General features: G+C 49.9%; 1 protein-coding gene across 7 annotated transcripts in view; it reads right to left on the reverse strand.

The window, feature by feature from the left end:
- Window positions 1–213: 213 nt before the first annotated feature.
- The window catches only part of LOC140653530 (uncharacterized), an 84430-nt gene continuing 67147 nt past the window's right edge, over window positions 214–17496 (reverse strand). For all 7 annotated transcript variants that reach the window (XM_072865698.1, XM_072865700.1, XM_072865699.1 and 4 more), the window contains 8 exons: window positions 13404–13513; window positions 12416–12464; window positions 10767–10887; window positions 9726–9820; window positions 7947–8012; window positions 6401–6500; window positions 5023–5175; window positions 214–4797 (listed from right to left, as the gene is read on the reverse strand). In XM_072865698.1, the coding sequence (XP_072721799.1) occupies window positions 3500–4797; window positions 5023–5175; window positions 6401–6500; window positions 7947–8012; window positions 9726–9820; window positions 10767–10887; window positions 12416–12464; window positions 13404–13513 (1992 nt within the window). In that variant the 3' untranslated portion in view covers window positions 214–3499. The remainder of the gene's footprint in view (window positions 4798–5022; window positions 5176–6400; window positions 6501–7946; window positions 8013–9725; window positions 9821–10766; window positions 10888–12415; window positions 12465–13403; window positions 13514–17496) is intronic.

The following is a 17496-nucleotide window of genomic DNA, read 5'->3' on the forward strand; positions in this document are numbered from 1 at the left end:
CTGATTTTATGCTAAACTTCTTTAACCGTTATCATTACAACCATGTAAAACACAGCATCAAGTACTCTGGACAGTCTGTTTGGATCAGCGTTAAAAAAGATTGATTGACTTTTTTTTTCCCCCAAAACTTCCCTACAAAAAAACCCCACAAAAAAAAGAAGAAACATACATACAAACAAACAAACATAACGAAAAAAGCACAAACAAAAATGGTGGTTTTCTTTTTTTAAAAAGTAATAATTATAATGCATTAGAAAGAGTCACGGAGGAAGCGTTCCACGCTGTAAACAAGAATAGCAATTAAAAAGAAAAGCAGATGGTAGCCAGGCTCTCGAAAGTGCACAGCTGAGAGACCCTGACCTTGACCGCTGTCTCCAGCGCCAGTCCCTGTGGCTCCTACTGCCCGCTGGTGCCACAGCCACTCAAAGTGCTCAATTACAAACCAAAAAATGCAGCCCCCCCAAACCCGCAACATTGGTCTTTAAAACTACATGGAAGGCAGCGAGGTGAGAGCCATCCCAGGGCTGTGAGGACAAGGACAGGGGAAGCCGCTTTCCTGAGTTTGCTTGCAGTAAGAGTGGCTTTTGCTACAGGGCTGAGGCGGTTGTAGAAGGCTGGGGCAGGCGTGCAAGTCACTTGGGCCAGTTATTTGTCCTACTGAGCTGCCACCTTCGCCCTTCTCCTTCCCTTCCTATCCCCAGCAAAAGAGCTGAGGCTGGGCCAGGTCTGGCCCACCTCTGCTGCCACAGACATCTCATGGCCACACCTTCATGTGCAGCAAAAGGCAGAGGCAAGAGGATCGGTCATCTCCTAGTAGATTATGGTTTGATGTGCTGAAGTGAGAGCATCACTCCAAGGAAAGCAATGCATGTTGCTGGCTCCCAGCCAGCTCCAGCTACTTTGCCCCAGGAACTCCTCCCAAACCTGCCAGCTTTCAGGGGCTGCAGGTTGGAGAAGAGCTTAGATGACACAGTGAGGAGCTCGGAGACCTTCCTAGCAAGAAGCACACTGGTGGGAACACAGAGCCTGTGTCTGCCTGGTCCAAAGGTTACTGAAGCCAGCTGGTGGCTTCCCCCAGGCTTGGAACCTTGCTGCTTGTTCCTGTTAGGGCTTGGAGGGGATGAACCCCCCCAAATTCCTGTTGAACACCACACACCAAACGCTGTGCAACAGGTACTGTGCATTTGACAGCTCTCCAAAATCAGAGCAAACCATTTTAAAAAATGTAAATACTGCAAAACATCCCAGACACACACTGGGTGAGGAGCCCAGGCGCACGTGCAACATGATGTGCAAAGGCTGCGTGCCTGAAATGAGGGGGAAAGGTCAAAATGAGGGGAAAGAGGTCTCAGCTCTTGCACGCGTGAGCCAAACACGCAGACGTTAACAGGATTCCTATGTGTGCGAGAGGACAGACCACAAAGCTACAGAAGCCAAGCCAAGAGGTCACCACCAGCCCTCAGATGCTTCTCATTGCTTCCCAGAGAGCTGCAGAGGCCAGTGGGCTGCTAGCAAAAAGCAATCAATACCTGTCCTGAAATACTGCCCACATATTTTAACACACAAATAGGTTTAACTACTGCAGTTACTGAAAAATGTACTCTAAATTAAAACCAATTCAAGCATCGTTGTCCTAGAAATGACCCCTGGTGTCTCAAAACACAAATAGTGAACATTCATACAGCACTTCTCAAAGAGCAACTCTCAACTCACAACACCCCTGCGAGGTAGCTAATAGGGTTATCCCTGCTTTGCAGAGGGAGAGAGGATGAGCAATGTTGGAGACTCAGCAGAAGATAGGGTCTCCAACAGAGCAGGGGTTGGAACAGAAGCTGAGAGTGCTGTGGTCTGACTGGCTACATCCAAAGAAAGATGGGTTGCTGCCTTTGACACTCTCCCTGCTGCTAACATAAACTACCACATGCACACAAGAAAAAAACCCCTGATAAACCCCACAAAGTAATTTAGTGGAAGTTTTCTGCTGGGCTTCCAGGTAGGCTTCAGATCAGGTTATGTTATTGAAGCAGCCTGTGAGATAAAAAACAGTTTTCAAAGTCTCCTTTGAACTTAAAGGAGCTTTTGCCCAGGGTCTTCATTGAAGGAATGGGAATCCCACCTGCAGTCCCACCTAAGGTGGCATGTGCAGCCACCCCTTCTGGACAGCAGAGTCAAATACAGCACATCTGGACTAGTTTATTTCCTGCTGCTTCCATTGATCTTCCTTCCTGATGAAGTCCCTTCACCTGTAGGGGTGAAGTAGATACTGGAACAGGAGTTTGGACCAGCTCTTTCAGTGGGGTGAGCTGTCCCCGGGTCCCTGCACACCTCCAGCCAACAGTCTGGGCTGTGCAGCAGTAACACCCTGGGATGGGGAGGAGATGGACAGGCCACCAGGACTTGGTGCATGAAGGGCAAGTGGGCCTGTGGGCACCCATCATGTTATCTCCTAAGCAGTGGGCTGTGGTGATGCTCTACAGCATCATCTTCCAAATCTCTGTTTCCAGGTTTCCTTCCTTGGTTGTTGATTTCTGAGTGCGCTAAACCAGAAGAGCTGAGATCAGGTTCTGGGCAATGTGTTCCCCTTCCCCAGCTCCTATGCCGTTTCCACCCTGACGCTTAACTTGGTCAAAGTAAAAGCAGTCTTCAGCTTGGGTACTGTGATTAGACACCATCACACCTCCAGCAGCTTGCTAGTGAAGGCAGGAGGTTTCCCAAGGCAGCAGCCCCTTTTCCTGTTCAGCCAACGGAAAGGTAGTGAGCTTGCTTGCTGCCCTGGACCTGCAAGGGAAAGGCCAGCAGAACAGCCACTCAGCCCAAGAGACCAGGCTCAACCAAGGAGACCCCCCCAGGGACTCACCAGCTGTTAAACCTCCCCTCTGGGACACCATCCACCACCATGGCAGGAGCTGGGTACAGCTGGGCACTGCTCTGTGGAATTGCATAGAGTAGGCAGTGGGCTGCCTGCACCCTGCCAGGACGCCATGGCCTGGCCTGAAAATGCTGCTGCCTACAACTGCAGGTCTGGGAAAAGAAATAAACTTATATTGCTACAAAGGCCTTTGAAAGCAATGCTGTTGGCTGCACTGATTGGGCATTTTAAAGAAAGCATTTTGGACTCCTATGCCTTGTGCCCACTTCTGTGGCCGTGGATACCCATGGCAGGCAGGAGCAGAAGAAAACATGCAACACATTCACCAGCCCTGCCTCTCCCCTGACATGCGATGAGGCTCAGGGAGCTTCAAGGAACAAAAAAAATGAAAGCACTTTCCAGTTTGTCCACAGGAAAGATGCAAACCCAATTTGCTGGTGCCGGCGGCCACCGCTCCATCTCCTCGCTGGGTGCTCGTACCAAAGCACAGCTCGACAGGCGATGGCTGCTGCGCTGTCACCCTGACACAGCCCTGCTGAAGGGGGGGTGGGGGGGTAGTGGTGTCCCAAAAACGGGGTGAGGGTGCTGTTCCAGCACCTGCTTCCTCTCCCTCACCTCCCCCCATCCCCACTAAAACGTCACTGATTTGGGCAGCTTTGCCAGGGGAGGAGAACCTGAAAGGAAACTGTTCTCCGAGTGGGCTTTGGCAACCTGTGGCGGTAATTTTGGTTTGGGGCTCAGGGGCGGTCGTGGGGCTTTCAGTGCATTTAATGGTTTCTGGAGGCTTTTTTGGGCATCTGCCTCCTCCGGGTCCAGCGGAAGAGGTGGTGGCATAGAGGTGGCAGGCAGACATCCAGTCTCCAGCAGAGGCAATGCCACCTGCTTTCTGTTCAAGAAGTCCTGCTCCGTTGCATGGGCCAGGTGGAGGGGAGTGGTGGTTTTGATAATGGTGTAGGAGCTGTTCCCCTCCACTGTGGGGGATGGCGCCCGCTGGAAGGGGCAGCCCTCGCCCAGCCCCACTGCCTCCAACTTGCTGCTGGATAAGATGGGCACACTGCTGCCTGCCAGCCTGTGCGTGGGCAGTGCGCCCAAGCCCTCCGGCCAGTGTGCGGTGCTGGGGGCGCTCCCTGGCCTGTTCTGCTGCAGGCTGGTGAGCTCCCCCGTGGATGCAGCTTTGGATGCCAAGTGCTTCAAGTCCATTTTGTCTGGCAGTGCCGCTCTGCAGCATTTCTCGGCCATCTCCTCCCTGCACTCGCTCTTGGGGGAGCCGTTGTGCTGCGATGTGCTGGAGAGCCGCTGCCAGCCACCTGGCAGAGGATGAGGGCGTGCATCGAGCGCTTTCTCTTTGCAGAGGGAAGATGCTTGTTCTCCTGCTGGCAGGGCAGCAGGATGTGGCTGCCATACCACATGGTCCATAGCAGAAAGCTCAGCGGTGCTTGAGTTGGAAAGACTTGGTGTGTTTTGGAGAGAGGAGTCCAAGGAATCATGCTCAGCCGGAGTGGGGAGGGAGATCGACTCATGGTCCACCATGGCACGGCCAGGAATGAGAAGAGGCTGCTTCGGATGCAGGGCCATAGGCAGGAGGTGATGATGGGCCTGCGTCTCACTCAGCTTCAGAAGAGATGGTGGCTGCTCGTCCCTGGTGGGCTCCACCCAACCCTCCTCTCCTGGCGGCCCCCTACCAGGAGGATGCAGGTGGATGTCTGTCGCTTCAGCTGCTTCACTGCCCTGGAGGGTGGGAGTCCTTGCCTCCACTGCTGTCATTCCTCCCGGTGCCCCGGGACCTCTGTGGGGATGGAGCTCCCTGTCTGGGGGGTGCTCGCCCACCCGGCCGTTCTGGCCATTGGCTGCCACGTTGCCCTTCACGGCTACTGGGTTGAGGGAGAGCTCCAGGCCCAGGGGTTTCCGTGGGAACTCCTCAGGCTTTGCTGCATTGGAAGCAGAGAAAACAAAATAAAACCAAAACTGTGCATCGGTTCATTTTTGCATCCGGCATGCCCTGACTGCAGGGAAGGCAGATGCTGCACCCAGCGGGTGCCAGCCCTTCTGGGCTGTCCGGGCTCCCAGCCATGCCAGAGGGATGCTCTTGTCCCCAGGGCACACAGGTACCACCAGCTGTTCCTGCTGGGTTGCCCACCTTCCCCTCTACCCACCTGGCGGGGGGAGGTCAAATTTCATCTTGCGCAGTTCGGTCATTGACACCTGCAGTTGCTCAATGACAGCATCATCCTCGTACTGCAGGGAAGCGGCAATTTTCTCCTGCAGAAATTCCCGTAAATCTTCCAGCGTCATCTTCAGCAAGCGCTCTGGGGGATGGCAGAAAGGAGTTAATGGCAGTGGCACGGCCAAATTGCAGCATAGCACGAGCGTGGGTTGCATTGCCTTGGTTTTATCTGGTATTCTGCTGCTGTTCCCACTCTGGGGTGGGACAGCCTGAACGTTTTTGCCTCTCTCCCACCTTCCCACTGTTGCTCAGGGTTGTCGATACATTTACATATCCATGCCACCTCTGGGCAGTAGCTCAGCAATGGCAGGACGATGGTGGGACTGGGACCTATGCTGACCAGGATGCATGTTTTGGGCCATTTCTGGAAGTTCTCACCTATACCTCTAGGAGGAGGAAAAGCTTCATGAGATAGACCCAGACTGAACAGCCACTGCCAGCCAGGGATGCCAACCTGCACCAACCAGCAGGCAGGGATGCAGGCAGGGATGCTGCCCCACGCCAGGGATGCAGGCAAGGATGGGATGCAGGCAGGAACGGGACGCAGGCAGGGATGCTGATCCGCACCACACATTCCTCAAGGAAGAGACATTATTTCACAGCCAGGCTGAAACTTCTGCCTGCCTGCCCATTTCCCAGTCTTTGCAAATAAATGGGATAGTTGAAGATATATTTCTGGATAGCCTGTTCTTCATTCAACTGAAGGAAGAGCAGGGTGGCTGTTTGCAGAAGCCAACACACGCAGTCCCATAAATCCCACTGGCCCAAAGGTTCTCAGCATGCAATATCAGCATCGCTCCTGTCCCAGATTAAAGACCTAACAGGATGACAAAGGAAGGCAACTAGCTTATGGGAGTGGAGGGGTTCAAAGTCTCAAAGAAACATCACTGCCTTAATGTTATGTAAGAAAACCAGGTTTTGGTCATTTTAGAAGTATATTAATGGATTTATTTCTCCCTCTACAGCCTTTTCAGCTGAACTGCCACACAGAGCTTTGCAGACAGATGGACTGCTGTCTGTATTGCCCCTAAAAGCACACTGATAAAAGATGTGGGGCGCAGCATGCAGAAAGAGGCAGCTGGAAGCATTTCAGGTGGGGTTTGCTGTGCACTGGAGTGCAGGATTTCAACCCTTGTGGCATCTCATTTCCTCCTTGGAGCATCAGCACAGGACTGTGCCTTTTGGGGCCAGCGCAGGGCACCAAGTAGGCTGGTAGCGGCCAGCAAGGCTTTCCGGGTCGGCAGCACTAGGGTAGCCCAGCATGGTGCCACCTCTGCCATACGAGACGCGCTCTGCTGGGACCTTACTTTTGTGCAGTTTGAGGATGGTGTAAGCCATGGCCGTCAGCACCCGCTCTCCTTCGAGGATGTAGATATCCCACAGCCGCAAGGTGAGGGTGAAGGGGGTCTGTTTCAAACACACAAACAAAAAACCAGCTCTTTAGCACCACAGTCATTAGCACTGATTGATGGGATGATGATACAGAGGTTGGTGGCATCACTTCTTCTCCTCGCACCAAAACACACCAGGGCGAGACGCTGGATGTCCAGGATTCATCTATAACACAAAAACCTATTTTATTGTCTATGCTTTCACCTTAAAGCTAACACCCTTGGGTGGCCAGGAAAGTACTTAAAACCCAGCTGTGAACGCAGAAAAAGGAGAAACCTTCCACACAGGCATACTAGCACATGGATTCCTCTACCCTGGAGGGAGCATCGTCATCTTTCAGCCTTGTGGGCGCACAAAACCACTCCTGTATCCATCCAAATTGCCCAAACAGATGAAGGACTATTTATGGGATAGGTCTGAAGGCCCATCAGTGCTTCACTAAGCATTAAAAAAAAAAAAAAAAAATCACTCCTTTGGTGTCTAGAGAAGTGGGTTTCCTTATATACAGGCTTATTTCTGCCTGCTAGAAGAACCTCTGCCAGAGGTTTTCATTTGCACCTGGACCCAATCTGACAAATAGGAGTCAACTGATATTCAAAATGATGGAGCAGCCCATCATCTCCTAGCAAAGATTTAAGGCATCTCACCAACACAGAAATTAATACTAGTCCTACTGTGATATTTAAGCTCAAATTTAGGATGCTGCGCTTACTCTCCAGAATTTGGCACAACTGACCGTTGCAGCTCTTTTACCACGTTACTGCAGTTAAAGGGATTTTGCATTTTATACAGCTTTTAGTGACAGACTGCAAAGCAGTGAGTTTGCTCTCAAGGAGAAGAGGTCATCTGCTGTTTTATAGGAGACGAGGCAGCAGAAAACTGAGACTGAGGACACACAGATGTCCTAAACGTTAGCAAGTCTGGATCTTGTGTTCAAGCGTGCAAGCACAATGCTGCCCCTAAGAATAAAGTAGTCTTGGCTTGGGACTGGCAAATTAGCTCTGGACAAATCAGGGTAATTTTCTCATGCTTTCATGTGTCTCCAGTGCCCAGCCTGCTCCTTTGCCTGCAGCTGCTGCAGTGCTATTTGTTCACGTTTGTGCCTCCAGCTCTTCTTCTCCCTACGTTGTTTCCAGAGCCAAAGTGAGGTTAATTGCCTTTGCAGCAGCGCCAGTGGGCAAGAGAAAGATCTCTCCTGACTTTGAAGCTTATACTGCTGCTGCTGAGCCATCTCCCAGAGACTGCTTGTGATGAGGCAGCAGGAATTGGCTTGTCATCAGTGACATGCAGTTATTTTTAGCTTCTCCCTTATTAATTCTTTTTGCCTTGTAAGTGTGCATAATATCCCACCTTATAAAATATTAACACCTTCTTCAAATTATGATACTTTTTCAAAAAAACAGGCGGATTAACCATGCATGCAAGTGACAGAGCAGCAAACAACCCGCAGAGCATCCTCACCCGGTCAATGAAACACTGCAGAAACCACTTGGTCGTGTAAATCCCTGTAGTCATCTGCTCCTTGTCCTAGGAGAAGACAGCAAAGAGAAACAGGCGTTTCACCAGGCTGGCTGCTGGAGGTTCAAGCAACTCATAGGGCTTTTGGGGAGGTTGGTTGGTTGGTTTATTAATGCTCGGGTCTGCGTGTAGGATCTGGCTGTGGTTTGTCTCCCAACAAAACCCCTGCTTTAAATACCAATGTTGAAGCCCTGCTTTGACCCTTTGCCCAAGATACTCATTGAACCTGATCCTCGATGTGGCCAGACTTCAGCCACAACTTCGGAGAGGGATTTCTAAGAGAAGCTTTTCTGGCCTAATATCTACTCCAGGGATTTACAAAAACCTTCCAGGAACTCAAATGATGCACTCCTTGCAGACTACCATTTTTGTTTCCATAGCAATTCCCATGCGAACCTCCCAGAGCACCACAAAAATGATTAACCCCGAGTATCCCACAGGTAAATCCAGACCTGCACAGTTAAGCCAGCTTTGCTAGCACTACCTCATTTGCAAGGCATGGCTGCTGCAGGAGCAGGACAGCCTGACAGGCTAAGGAAAAATCTTTAAAACCTCACCAACATCACCCCAGTCTACCACTTTTCCATCCCTGTCTGGTGCCCGGCACAGCGCTCGCACACAGCTTTGCTTTTACTGACACGGCTGATGGTGCGGCACGGCCGGTGCTGGGATGCACGGCACCCTGCACGTGCACAAAGTTGACATGACTGCCACTGCAAAGCCAGCAAAGTGGCGGGGATGGGAAGAGAAAGAAGCCCATGGGATTAACGGTCAGCTCTGGTCTTTGCTTTCGGCTGGTGCTGGGCACCTGCAAGCCTGGGGAGCCTTTGGGAGCCAGGAGGCATGAGCAGCTTTCAGAGAGTTATTCCCATCCTCCTCGCTCAGGTCTCCCCACTCCCATGGCTATAATTAAGTGAAAACCTCTCCTGGTTCTGTTTCACTTATATGGCCAGGGCTGGCTCGTTTGCAGCACAAAGCAAGAGCTGTTGCACATGATGGCAATATAAACAGCTTTTCCTGGAGCCGGGCCACTGAGCCCCTTGGGAACATAAGAAACCTTCAGGAGTCTGGCCACTGAATACCAACTGTCTACAGCAATGCAAGGGGGGACAGGGGGACAAAAAAAAAAAAGGGAGCAGGTGTTGCAAAATAGTCGCCTAGACATCAGACTGCAGTTGATGTGTCCTGCAGATGCTCCTCCAGCCACCAAATGGGCTTGTACCATCTGCTAGAGAGAAAAACAACTGGACGTGCCCAAGCAACAAAACACACAGCAAATCTTACGTGCCTCCTGTCTTTAAACAACAGCAAAGCCGTTAAATGCAAGCACTTAGGGCTAATAATTATTGAATTCAGACTCCAGACAGTCCAGCAACACCCTTTGGGCTTTGCAGCTGGTGTAAGAGCACAGCCCAGCCTCGCTGCTGTATGCAACAGCTCCTTTTACTGCTGGCTCTGTGAGCCTTCCTGCCTGGCTTTCCTAAGGAAGCCTTTAGATTTTAGCAGTCCCTACACTAATGATGACCAGCAAGCAAATGATAACCATTCACCTCAGCAAGATTCAGGCACCCCATTTAATAAACGCTTGCCTCTTTGTGGCTGAAGCAGTCCTACATGGTTAGAAATGTGTTCAGTTGTGCATCTATTTCGCAGAACATTACACTAATTGCTTTAGCATTAAAATGCAATATTAGTATCAGGAGACTGATAGCAAAGAGATACCATGTGCTTCTTCAGTTTGGGAAACAGTTTGCTTAAAATCTGCTCGTGGTGAGCTTGAAATCTCTGCAGCTTCGGGAAACCAGGAATGAAAAAACCTTAACGAGAACAGATGAGAGAAATAAAAAATAATCAGAAAAGCTCTGGAGCCATCATGGGGGCAGCCTGATTTTCTAGAGACTCATCCCCTGTGTCGCCTGTTGAAGTCGGCTGGACCACAGTGCACCCAACTACCTCCCTTGGCATCCCTCCCAGAGCCCGCCCTTCACCCCATCTACATGGGCGACAGCACCCTCAGCACCAACCCCAGCTGGTCCTTCTCACCCCAGCCCTGCAGAGTAGACCTGTTCACCTCCCCACCGCCTGCCCGCCTGAGACTTGGCTTGGCCAAGACCTCTCTGAACACATCTCAGTGCTTACCAAGGTTCAGAGAAAAGCTGAAGGTGTTTGAACACCACAAGCTTGTGCAGCGCCCCGTAGTCTAGCAGGACATGCGTTTAAGACTATCTGGAGTTATCAAGCCATAAGGCTTAGCCCTCCACTCATAAAATAACCCTCTGTGCATAGATTACTGCTAACCACAAGTAAGATGAAAGGATTTTTAATGAGTTTGAAGTAAAATAATACAGCACATTTGGTGGAATTACATCTTCATAAAAACACAGGGGCACGTAGCTCATGACACGCTAAAAATGGAGCATTACATGATGCTCTTGAATGTACTTCTGTGAGACTTCTTAAAAACTCATAACGTTGAGTTAATTGATTGCCAAGGGCACAGCACTCTGGAGGGAAGATAGCACCTCTGTGAAAGTGTTAATTACTGTGTGCTAAAGCTCAGTGCTGATAAACCACATTTTTCTCTGATGAACTTGTCTGCCTCCAAGAGTGAAGTTCAGCTCCATATTCGGGTTGCGTTGGCACATAATTAAGCCTTACCTGCTTTAAACAAGTATGTGAGGAGAAACGAGGCTCTACTGACCAACCTAAACAGCCCTCCCTCCCATCGCAAGAGCCCCCATCTGCATCTTGCCCCAGCCTTACCATGCATGGCGTGCCGCTGGTTGGTCAGCAGCTGTGCCAGTGCCCAAAATGCATCCTCTTCATTTAAGTACATCAGGAGGATGGCTGCGATCTGGCTCATCCCTTGGCAGTAGCTCACTTCCTGCAAGAGCCAAGAGGGGCACATGTGCTGCCACGCCATCAGACCCCAGCATGATGCTAAAGCTGCAGAAGCAGGTCGGGCTGCCTGTGCTTCCCTCTCCTCTTTCAAGGTCTGTCCCGTTTCAAGGTCTTTATCGTTTATGCCCAAATTCACAGTTCCCATATGTCTACAGCATCCACCATGTCACTGACTCACAGAGTGGTTTGGGTTGGAAGGGTTGGCTTTGAAGATCATCTCGTCCAACCCCCCCGCCATGGGCAAGAGACATTTTTCACTACATCAGGTTGCTCAAAGCCCTCTCCAACCTGAGCTTTAACACTTCCAATGATGGGGCATCCACAGCTTCTCTGGGCAACCTGTGCCAGTATCTCACCATCCTCATTGTAAAAAATGTCTTCCTTATGTCCAATCTAAACCTACCCTCTTTCAGTTTAAAACTGTTGCCCCTTGTCCTGTCACTACAGGCCCTGGTAAAAAGTCTTTCTGTGTTTCTTATAAGCCCCCTTTATATATTGAGAGGCCACAATAAGGTCTCCCCAGAGCCCTCTCTTCTCCAGGCTGAGCATCCCCAACTCTCCGCCTTTCTTCATGGGAGAGGTGTTCCAGCCTTCTGACCATTTTCGTGGCCCTCCTCTGGACCTGCTCTAGCAGGTCCTCCAGTGGGCGGTGAGGGGCTTGCAGGCAATGCCCCCACCACACCACTCCCCCCACCAGCCCTGCCCAAGCCTGGAGGGCAAGGGACAGAAACACCAACATAAGAGGTGCCTGCAGCTACTTCAAGGAATAGGGGATACAATGATAAACAGCACGTGGCTCCAATACTGTTTTGTATTCCTTCAGCCACGTGAGCACTGAAGTAATTAAAGAATAAATAAATCTGGTAAGCATTTGTCTGGTATGAGGGAAGCTAGGGTCTTTGTTTCCTTGACTATCGCCCCTCAGCATCTTCTGTGCCTTCTGGCGTAATTATCCCCTCCTGCGGGTGGAGGCAGTAGGTTCAGCTGCTAATTTATAGGCTTATTCTGCCCATGCCCTTCAGGTAAAAATGACTGGTTCACTGTAATAAATCAGTTTTCAACACCATTCAGTGTATGATAAGAAGTCAGAAACACGACAGACCTTCAGCCAGGAGGCTAGTCTTGCTGGAAAGCCAAAGAGCAATCCCTTGTTCTTTGCTGACACTCGCCCAAACCGCATCTGCCAGATGTCATTTACCAGGTGACAAAACGAACAAGGGAATGAAACAACTGTGCAAAGAGTCTTGTGCTGCCTGCAAGTCTTGCAGCTGTCTGTACAAATCAGTATTAGGACTTAAAATTGGAATTACCACTGGCTAAATGGGGGTGTGTGTGTATGTGTATATATATACACATACACACAAACATACATGTAAACACATATATAAATATACATAAAGCTTTTTTAAAATCTTAATATATATATATTTGTATATATATATACACACAAAAATATATCTATATATAAAGCACAACACTATTCACTTTAACTGGACTAACTTACTACTTACGGTGTTATAAACCGAGTATGCTGACAGGACATGGAAGAGTGCCTGTTGCCTGGGGAGAAAGAAGGATATTAAAACACCTGAGCGTGATGTCTCCAGCTTTGTGTGCACACCAATGTGTACACACAGAGACCAAAGGCTCTGAAAACACCCAGCCCACTGGTACTTATGCCTTTTGCAAGGACCAGGCCTCACAGAACCAGAAAGCACCTTGATGGGCACATGGGATGAGACCTCTTCCTTCAGAGGGGAGTCACCAGCAGCCCTGCGGAGCGGGGCTGAACCAGCCTGTTCCATCAGCAGGTGTCCTGGAGAGACATGCACGTACCTACATGCACGGTGTTCAATACACCTGCTCTTCAGGTTTGGAGTGGCGGTGGGCTCTTTCAATAGACTTGCAACCACCCAGGCATCAAGTGTTATACATCCTGGTGGAAAGCACTGCCACCATTTTATTAGTAGGTTGCTTTCCCGCTTCCCCCCTTGCTAAAGGAGTCATCACCATATAGATATGCAGTGCAGGCTTCCTCGCAGACTGTACGTCTGTGTAGGGCAGCCAGCCAGGTGCGACTCATCCAAGTGACAAAGCCACTTTGTCAAACCTCTCCAACCCCATCTGTTGTGGAGGCCACGTACGCCCCATCCCACCCAGCTCCTGACAGACCCACCCCATCATCCCAGCCATCCCAAACCAAGCCCTCTGCAACTGCAACCCTAGCACCTTGTGGGACAAGACACCCCAACAGGCTGATGCTTGGCTCAAGAACTGGGGCTGAACATGTCCAGTGTGGACCTGTCCAAAGAGAGAATCAGCAGCAAAACATCTGTGGGTCGTACCCTGTGCTGATGGTTTGTGAAGCAGGCAGAGATGGCTTTGCTCTCCTGTGAGCTGCTCTGAGCCAGGGGGCTGCTGGCCACCTCATCCAGCTCATCCCATGCACGCTCGTCGGTGCCAATGCCCATACAGCCATGCAAAGCCTCCCATACTCACTTCACTCCATAGCGATCCCGAAACATGATGTGGTTTCGGAAGGTGCGGTTAACATCCAAATCTATCTGCTTGATTTCCGATGAAAAGCTCTTTGCTTGTTCTTTCATTTGCTGGAAGGGAGAGGGGCAGACGAGGAAAGAGTCAGACACCTTCTCAGCCCACACCTCTCTCCTGAGAGGCATGCTTCCTACATCAGGAGTGGCAGCTTGTGAGCTGCACAGAGCTATCCCAGAGCGACTCAGGGACACTGCTGTCTTGCAGCGAGCAACAATCTGCAGCCCAGAGGTGAATCCCCGGCCCCTTGGCTGTGCTGCTGGCCTAAGGAGAAGGGGACAACCCCACACTTGCACGCTACGACAGCGGCAGCTGCCAACCCAGCCTTTGCCCATCTTCCAATGCAGATACTGAGTTTTTAGAATCTAAAACCTTTACAATTAAATTCCACTCTGATTTCTTTTCATTTCTTTGCAGTACCCAGCCTGGCTGTCATAAAGCATCAAGACCTCTGTTGGCACTTAAGGAATTATACACTTCTATAACCAACACGCAGACGTAAGCACTAAGTCCCTGAGCTTTTCAGAGGCTCAGTCATAATAAAGTCCAAACTGTTACAGGGAATTCTATGAAGTGATCTCCAACTACTACTCTTATTGCCTGCAGAAGAGAATCATCTTCAGTTTAAGGAGTTTCCTAGAAAAGTTAGAAAAGCGGTTCTGGGGTATTGCCTTGGACTGGTCCAAATTTTAAGGAACTGGCAGAGTCCAGAACAGAAGCTAAACTCAAAACCAAGAATTCCCATGTTCCCTCCATGCTGGCTAATCATTTAAGGCAGCATCACACAGATAAAGGACTGAAGTCCACTGCAAAAAAAAGAAATTCAAACCAAAACTAAGGCCACCTCAACCAATTACACCCTCAGAGTCCCAAGCTCAAGAGGCTCCATGGACGAATCCCACTGCAGTCCCATTAGTAACCCACTGTTCAGCCCTGTGCGTGCAGGCAAGGACAATTATGCTATAGCCAATCATCTCATCTCTCAGCCTTCAGATACCACCAGTGATCATGCAATTGCTCTCCTTTTTTAATATCTCCAGGGTTAATTGCATTAATAAAATACATTTTGTGACTGTCTTCAGGCAGCCTGAGATTTCCTGGCAGGTTAGGGGCAGCGGAGATGAGCAGCAAGCCCAACTTGCCTGGAGCCCAGGGTCAGGACCCCTCCTTGCTCACACAGGAGACAGATGTGCTGCACAGCTCCAGCAGCTGCCATCCTACAAATGCTTGTCAGCCTGATACAAGGCACTTCCAGGCTGCTGTTGACCTCCTGAGGTGGCCACATCAGCTCTTGGGAACGGATCATTCATTAGCACCCAGATGTGTCCAGCATGGCCAACGCTCAGGGCAGTCACTGCATCTTGGAGAATATTAACTCCAACCTTGAAAGCAGCTGTATGGATGAGCAACAGTGCAGGGGCTATTTTGAATTATTGCCTGCACAAGATGAGGGAGGGTAAAAGTGACGATGGAATGAAGATCTGATGAACAACATAATTTTCCTGCTGTAAATCCTCTGCTCTCTGCATCCTATGGCTCCTTGCCCTCCATAAAGCAGGCAGACTACCTGAAACAAGATGACTATTCATATGCACTGGGTCACTTCAGTTCAAATTTCCCTGCTAAAGGCCCTCTTGTTTTCCCTGCCAGAACAACACAGAAATCTCCCAAAGACTATAAAAACCACTACTTTGGGTTTTTTTTAAATCACTGCACCTGAATAGCAGGTAGGTTGCACAGCACTTTGTCACCTCCACACACCCAGGAGGTTTTATTAATTCTGCAGACGGTAAAAAAGAAGCTGAGGATGGGTTGTTCTCCTTTTTTTGGTTGTTGAAGTAACCTGGGGGGCTCCACAGATGCTCTGCCGAGCTCATTAGCACTGCAAGCCCTGTGAGCCCTGCAAGCTGGTGGCAAAGCAGAGGCTGGGAAGCTGGAGGTCCCATCCCAGAGACCTTTTACAAAGCAGCGGGTAAAAGCCAGGATGCCTCTGCTCTGCCCCATGGCCAGCACCTTTCTCCTACCGCCTTCTCAGCTCTCCTCAAGCCCTCTCAGTTGTGGCTATAAAACCCCAGGGAGGCAGAGCATCACACCCACGTTGAAACCCAGTGTGGCACATCCCATGGTAGCCTCTGGGCTCCTGCAGCATCAGGGACAACTGAGCTGCCATGGCCTTGAGGAAGACTCGGAGACTTGCAGGGAGAGGACCTGGGGGACATCTGGGATAAGATAAAGCACTATGGAAGCAACTGGACCAGGCTTTTTAATTGCATCACTCCAGAGGCAACACAGACACGGGGAGCAAGGTATCCCGCTTGGCTGAAAAAATAGCTCCTCTGCCAGCCTAAGCACAGGGGACAAAATCTCTACAGCGGGAGCAGTGGGTATTAAAAAAAAAAAAAAAAAATCACCTGGCATGTGCCAGGTGGCATACTCAAAACTCAAGGCACATGCAAAAGCCAGGCTTTTGTGCCATGGTTCATGCCCCAAGGAGAAATGGCATGGCCTTGGGACCAGCCCCTCCAGGACACAGGGCTCGGGCTGAGGCTTGGTCCATTCTTGAAAGCAAAACTGCTCATCCTGGACCTGCACTGAGCCTCTTCTGGAGGAAATTAGGGGAGAGCTAATTACTGGCGGCAGGTGGCACCAAAGAAGAGGAGGATTAAGATGAGCTTGTAGGGGGTTTGCCTCCAGCAAAGCCTATTAGCCCTGAAGCTTCTGTTTATCACAGACCTCTCTGGAGCACAGATAAATTCCTTGTGACTTTCATTTGTTTGCATTGCTTCCCTGCCTGTGCAGCCCAGCTTCGAGGGAGGGAGTGTGATAAGAATCTGCGTGCTGGGAGAGCATTATCTCTGCTTATTGGCGTGAGCCCAGCCCACCTTCCCCAAGCCCCTGCATGTGACTCCATCCCAGCGGCATCTCGCTATTAACATCTACACTTGACTAACTATAATGAGCGTTAGCATCATCCTGCTTAATAGGCAAAGATTTTTAGAAACACCTGCTGGAAGCAACACTCGACCTCCTGCCTCTGAAACATAACTGTCTCCACGACACCCTGATCCTCGCCTGGGTACGTGATGCAAGCTAAATTGTAATACAAGTTCGGAAAATGAGTTATTTATCAACCAAGGGCTTCCACATGCTGCCTATGGAAAGAGGCAGCATAAAGGAGCCAAGATGCCTGAAATAAAAAATAACAAAATACAGTCACTTGGGTTCTTGTTCAATGCACGCTACAGAAATTGCTTATTTTATACCAAGGAATCCAAGCCTGCAGCATGCAGTGCTCTGGTAGGAAACAATGCAAGGCAGGCTTTTCTCCTATCTGCAGAGAAAATAAGTGATTTTTAATAGAAAAATGATTTTTATTTTATTTTTTAATAGTGATTTTTAATAGAAACTTTCAAGACAGTGATAAAAAGATTGAAGATGGAAGATAAAAGAAGCCACTTCAAGTTCCTTCAATACTGCCAGTCAGCTTCCAGCTGCAGACCTAAGTTGTAAGCCAGGACCCTGTGCTCAGAAATTCCTCCCCCCAAGGTTGCAAGACCTGCCCTCACCCCACCTTTAACTGGGTTTCTCAATGGCTGGTTTAAGGCTTCTGACCTTGCTGCTCATTTCAAAACGCCCCAAGTGAAATTTTCAAGCACACAGAGAGGTCTGGGGTACCCCGCTTCAGGGTGCTCATGGCTACTCTGCATCACTCCAGAGAGCTTGGGGAACTGCAAGTGGTACCTTTGCTAAGCTTCCCTTCCCTCTTCCCTGCATCTTTCCCTAAGGATGCAGTAACACCAACAGCATCTTTGCTCGCAGCTTCCAGAAGAATAAATGGAAGCAGCACATTAGGGAAAGCAGCTGGCTAACATGTTAAAAGGCCCCAGCTTAAGATACACACACGAATAAAGAGTTTATCCCCTTTGCATTTTCAGTCCTCACTAATTTTAAGCCTTTCCTTCTCAGAGGTCGCAGCAGTTCACAGAGAGGATTGGGCCCCACCACCAGTGCACATCAAAGAGTGCTCAGCATGCCGCTA

The sequence above is a fragment of the Ciconia boyciana genome, chromosome 6 (genome assembly GCF_034638445.1).
Source record: "Ciconia boyciana chromosome 6, ASM3463844v1, whole genome shotgun sequence".
NCBI classification, from domain to species: domain Eukaryota; kingdom Metazoa; phylum Chordata; class Aves; order Ciconiiformes; family Ciconiidae; genus Ciconia; species Ciconia boyciana.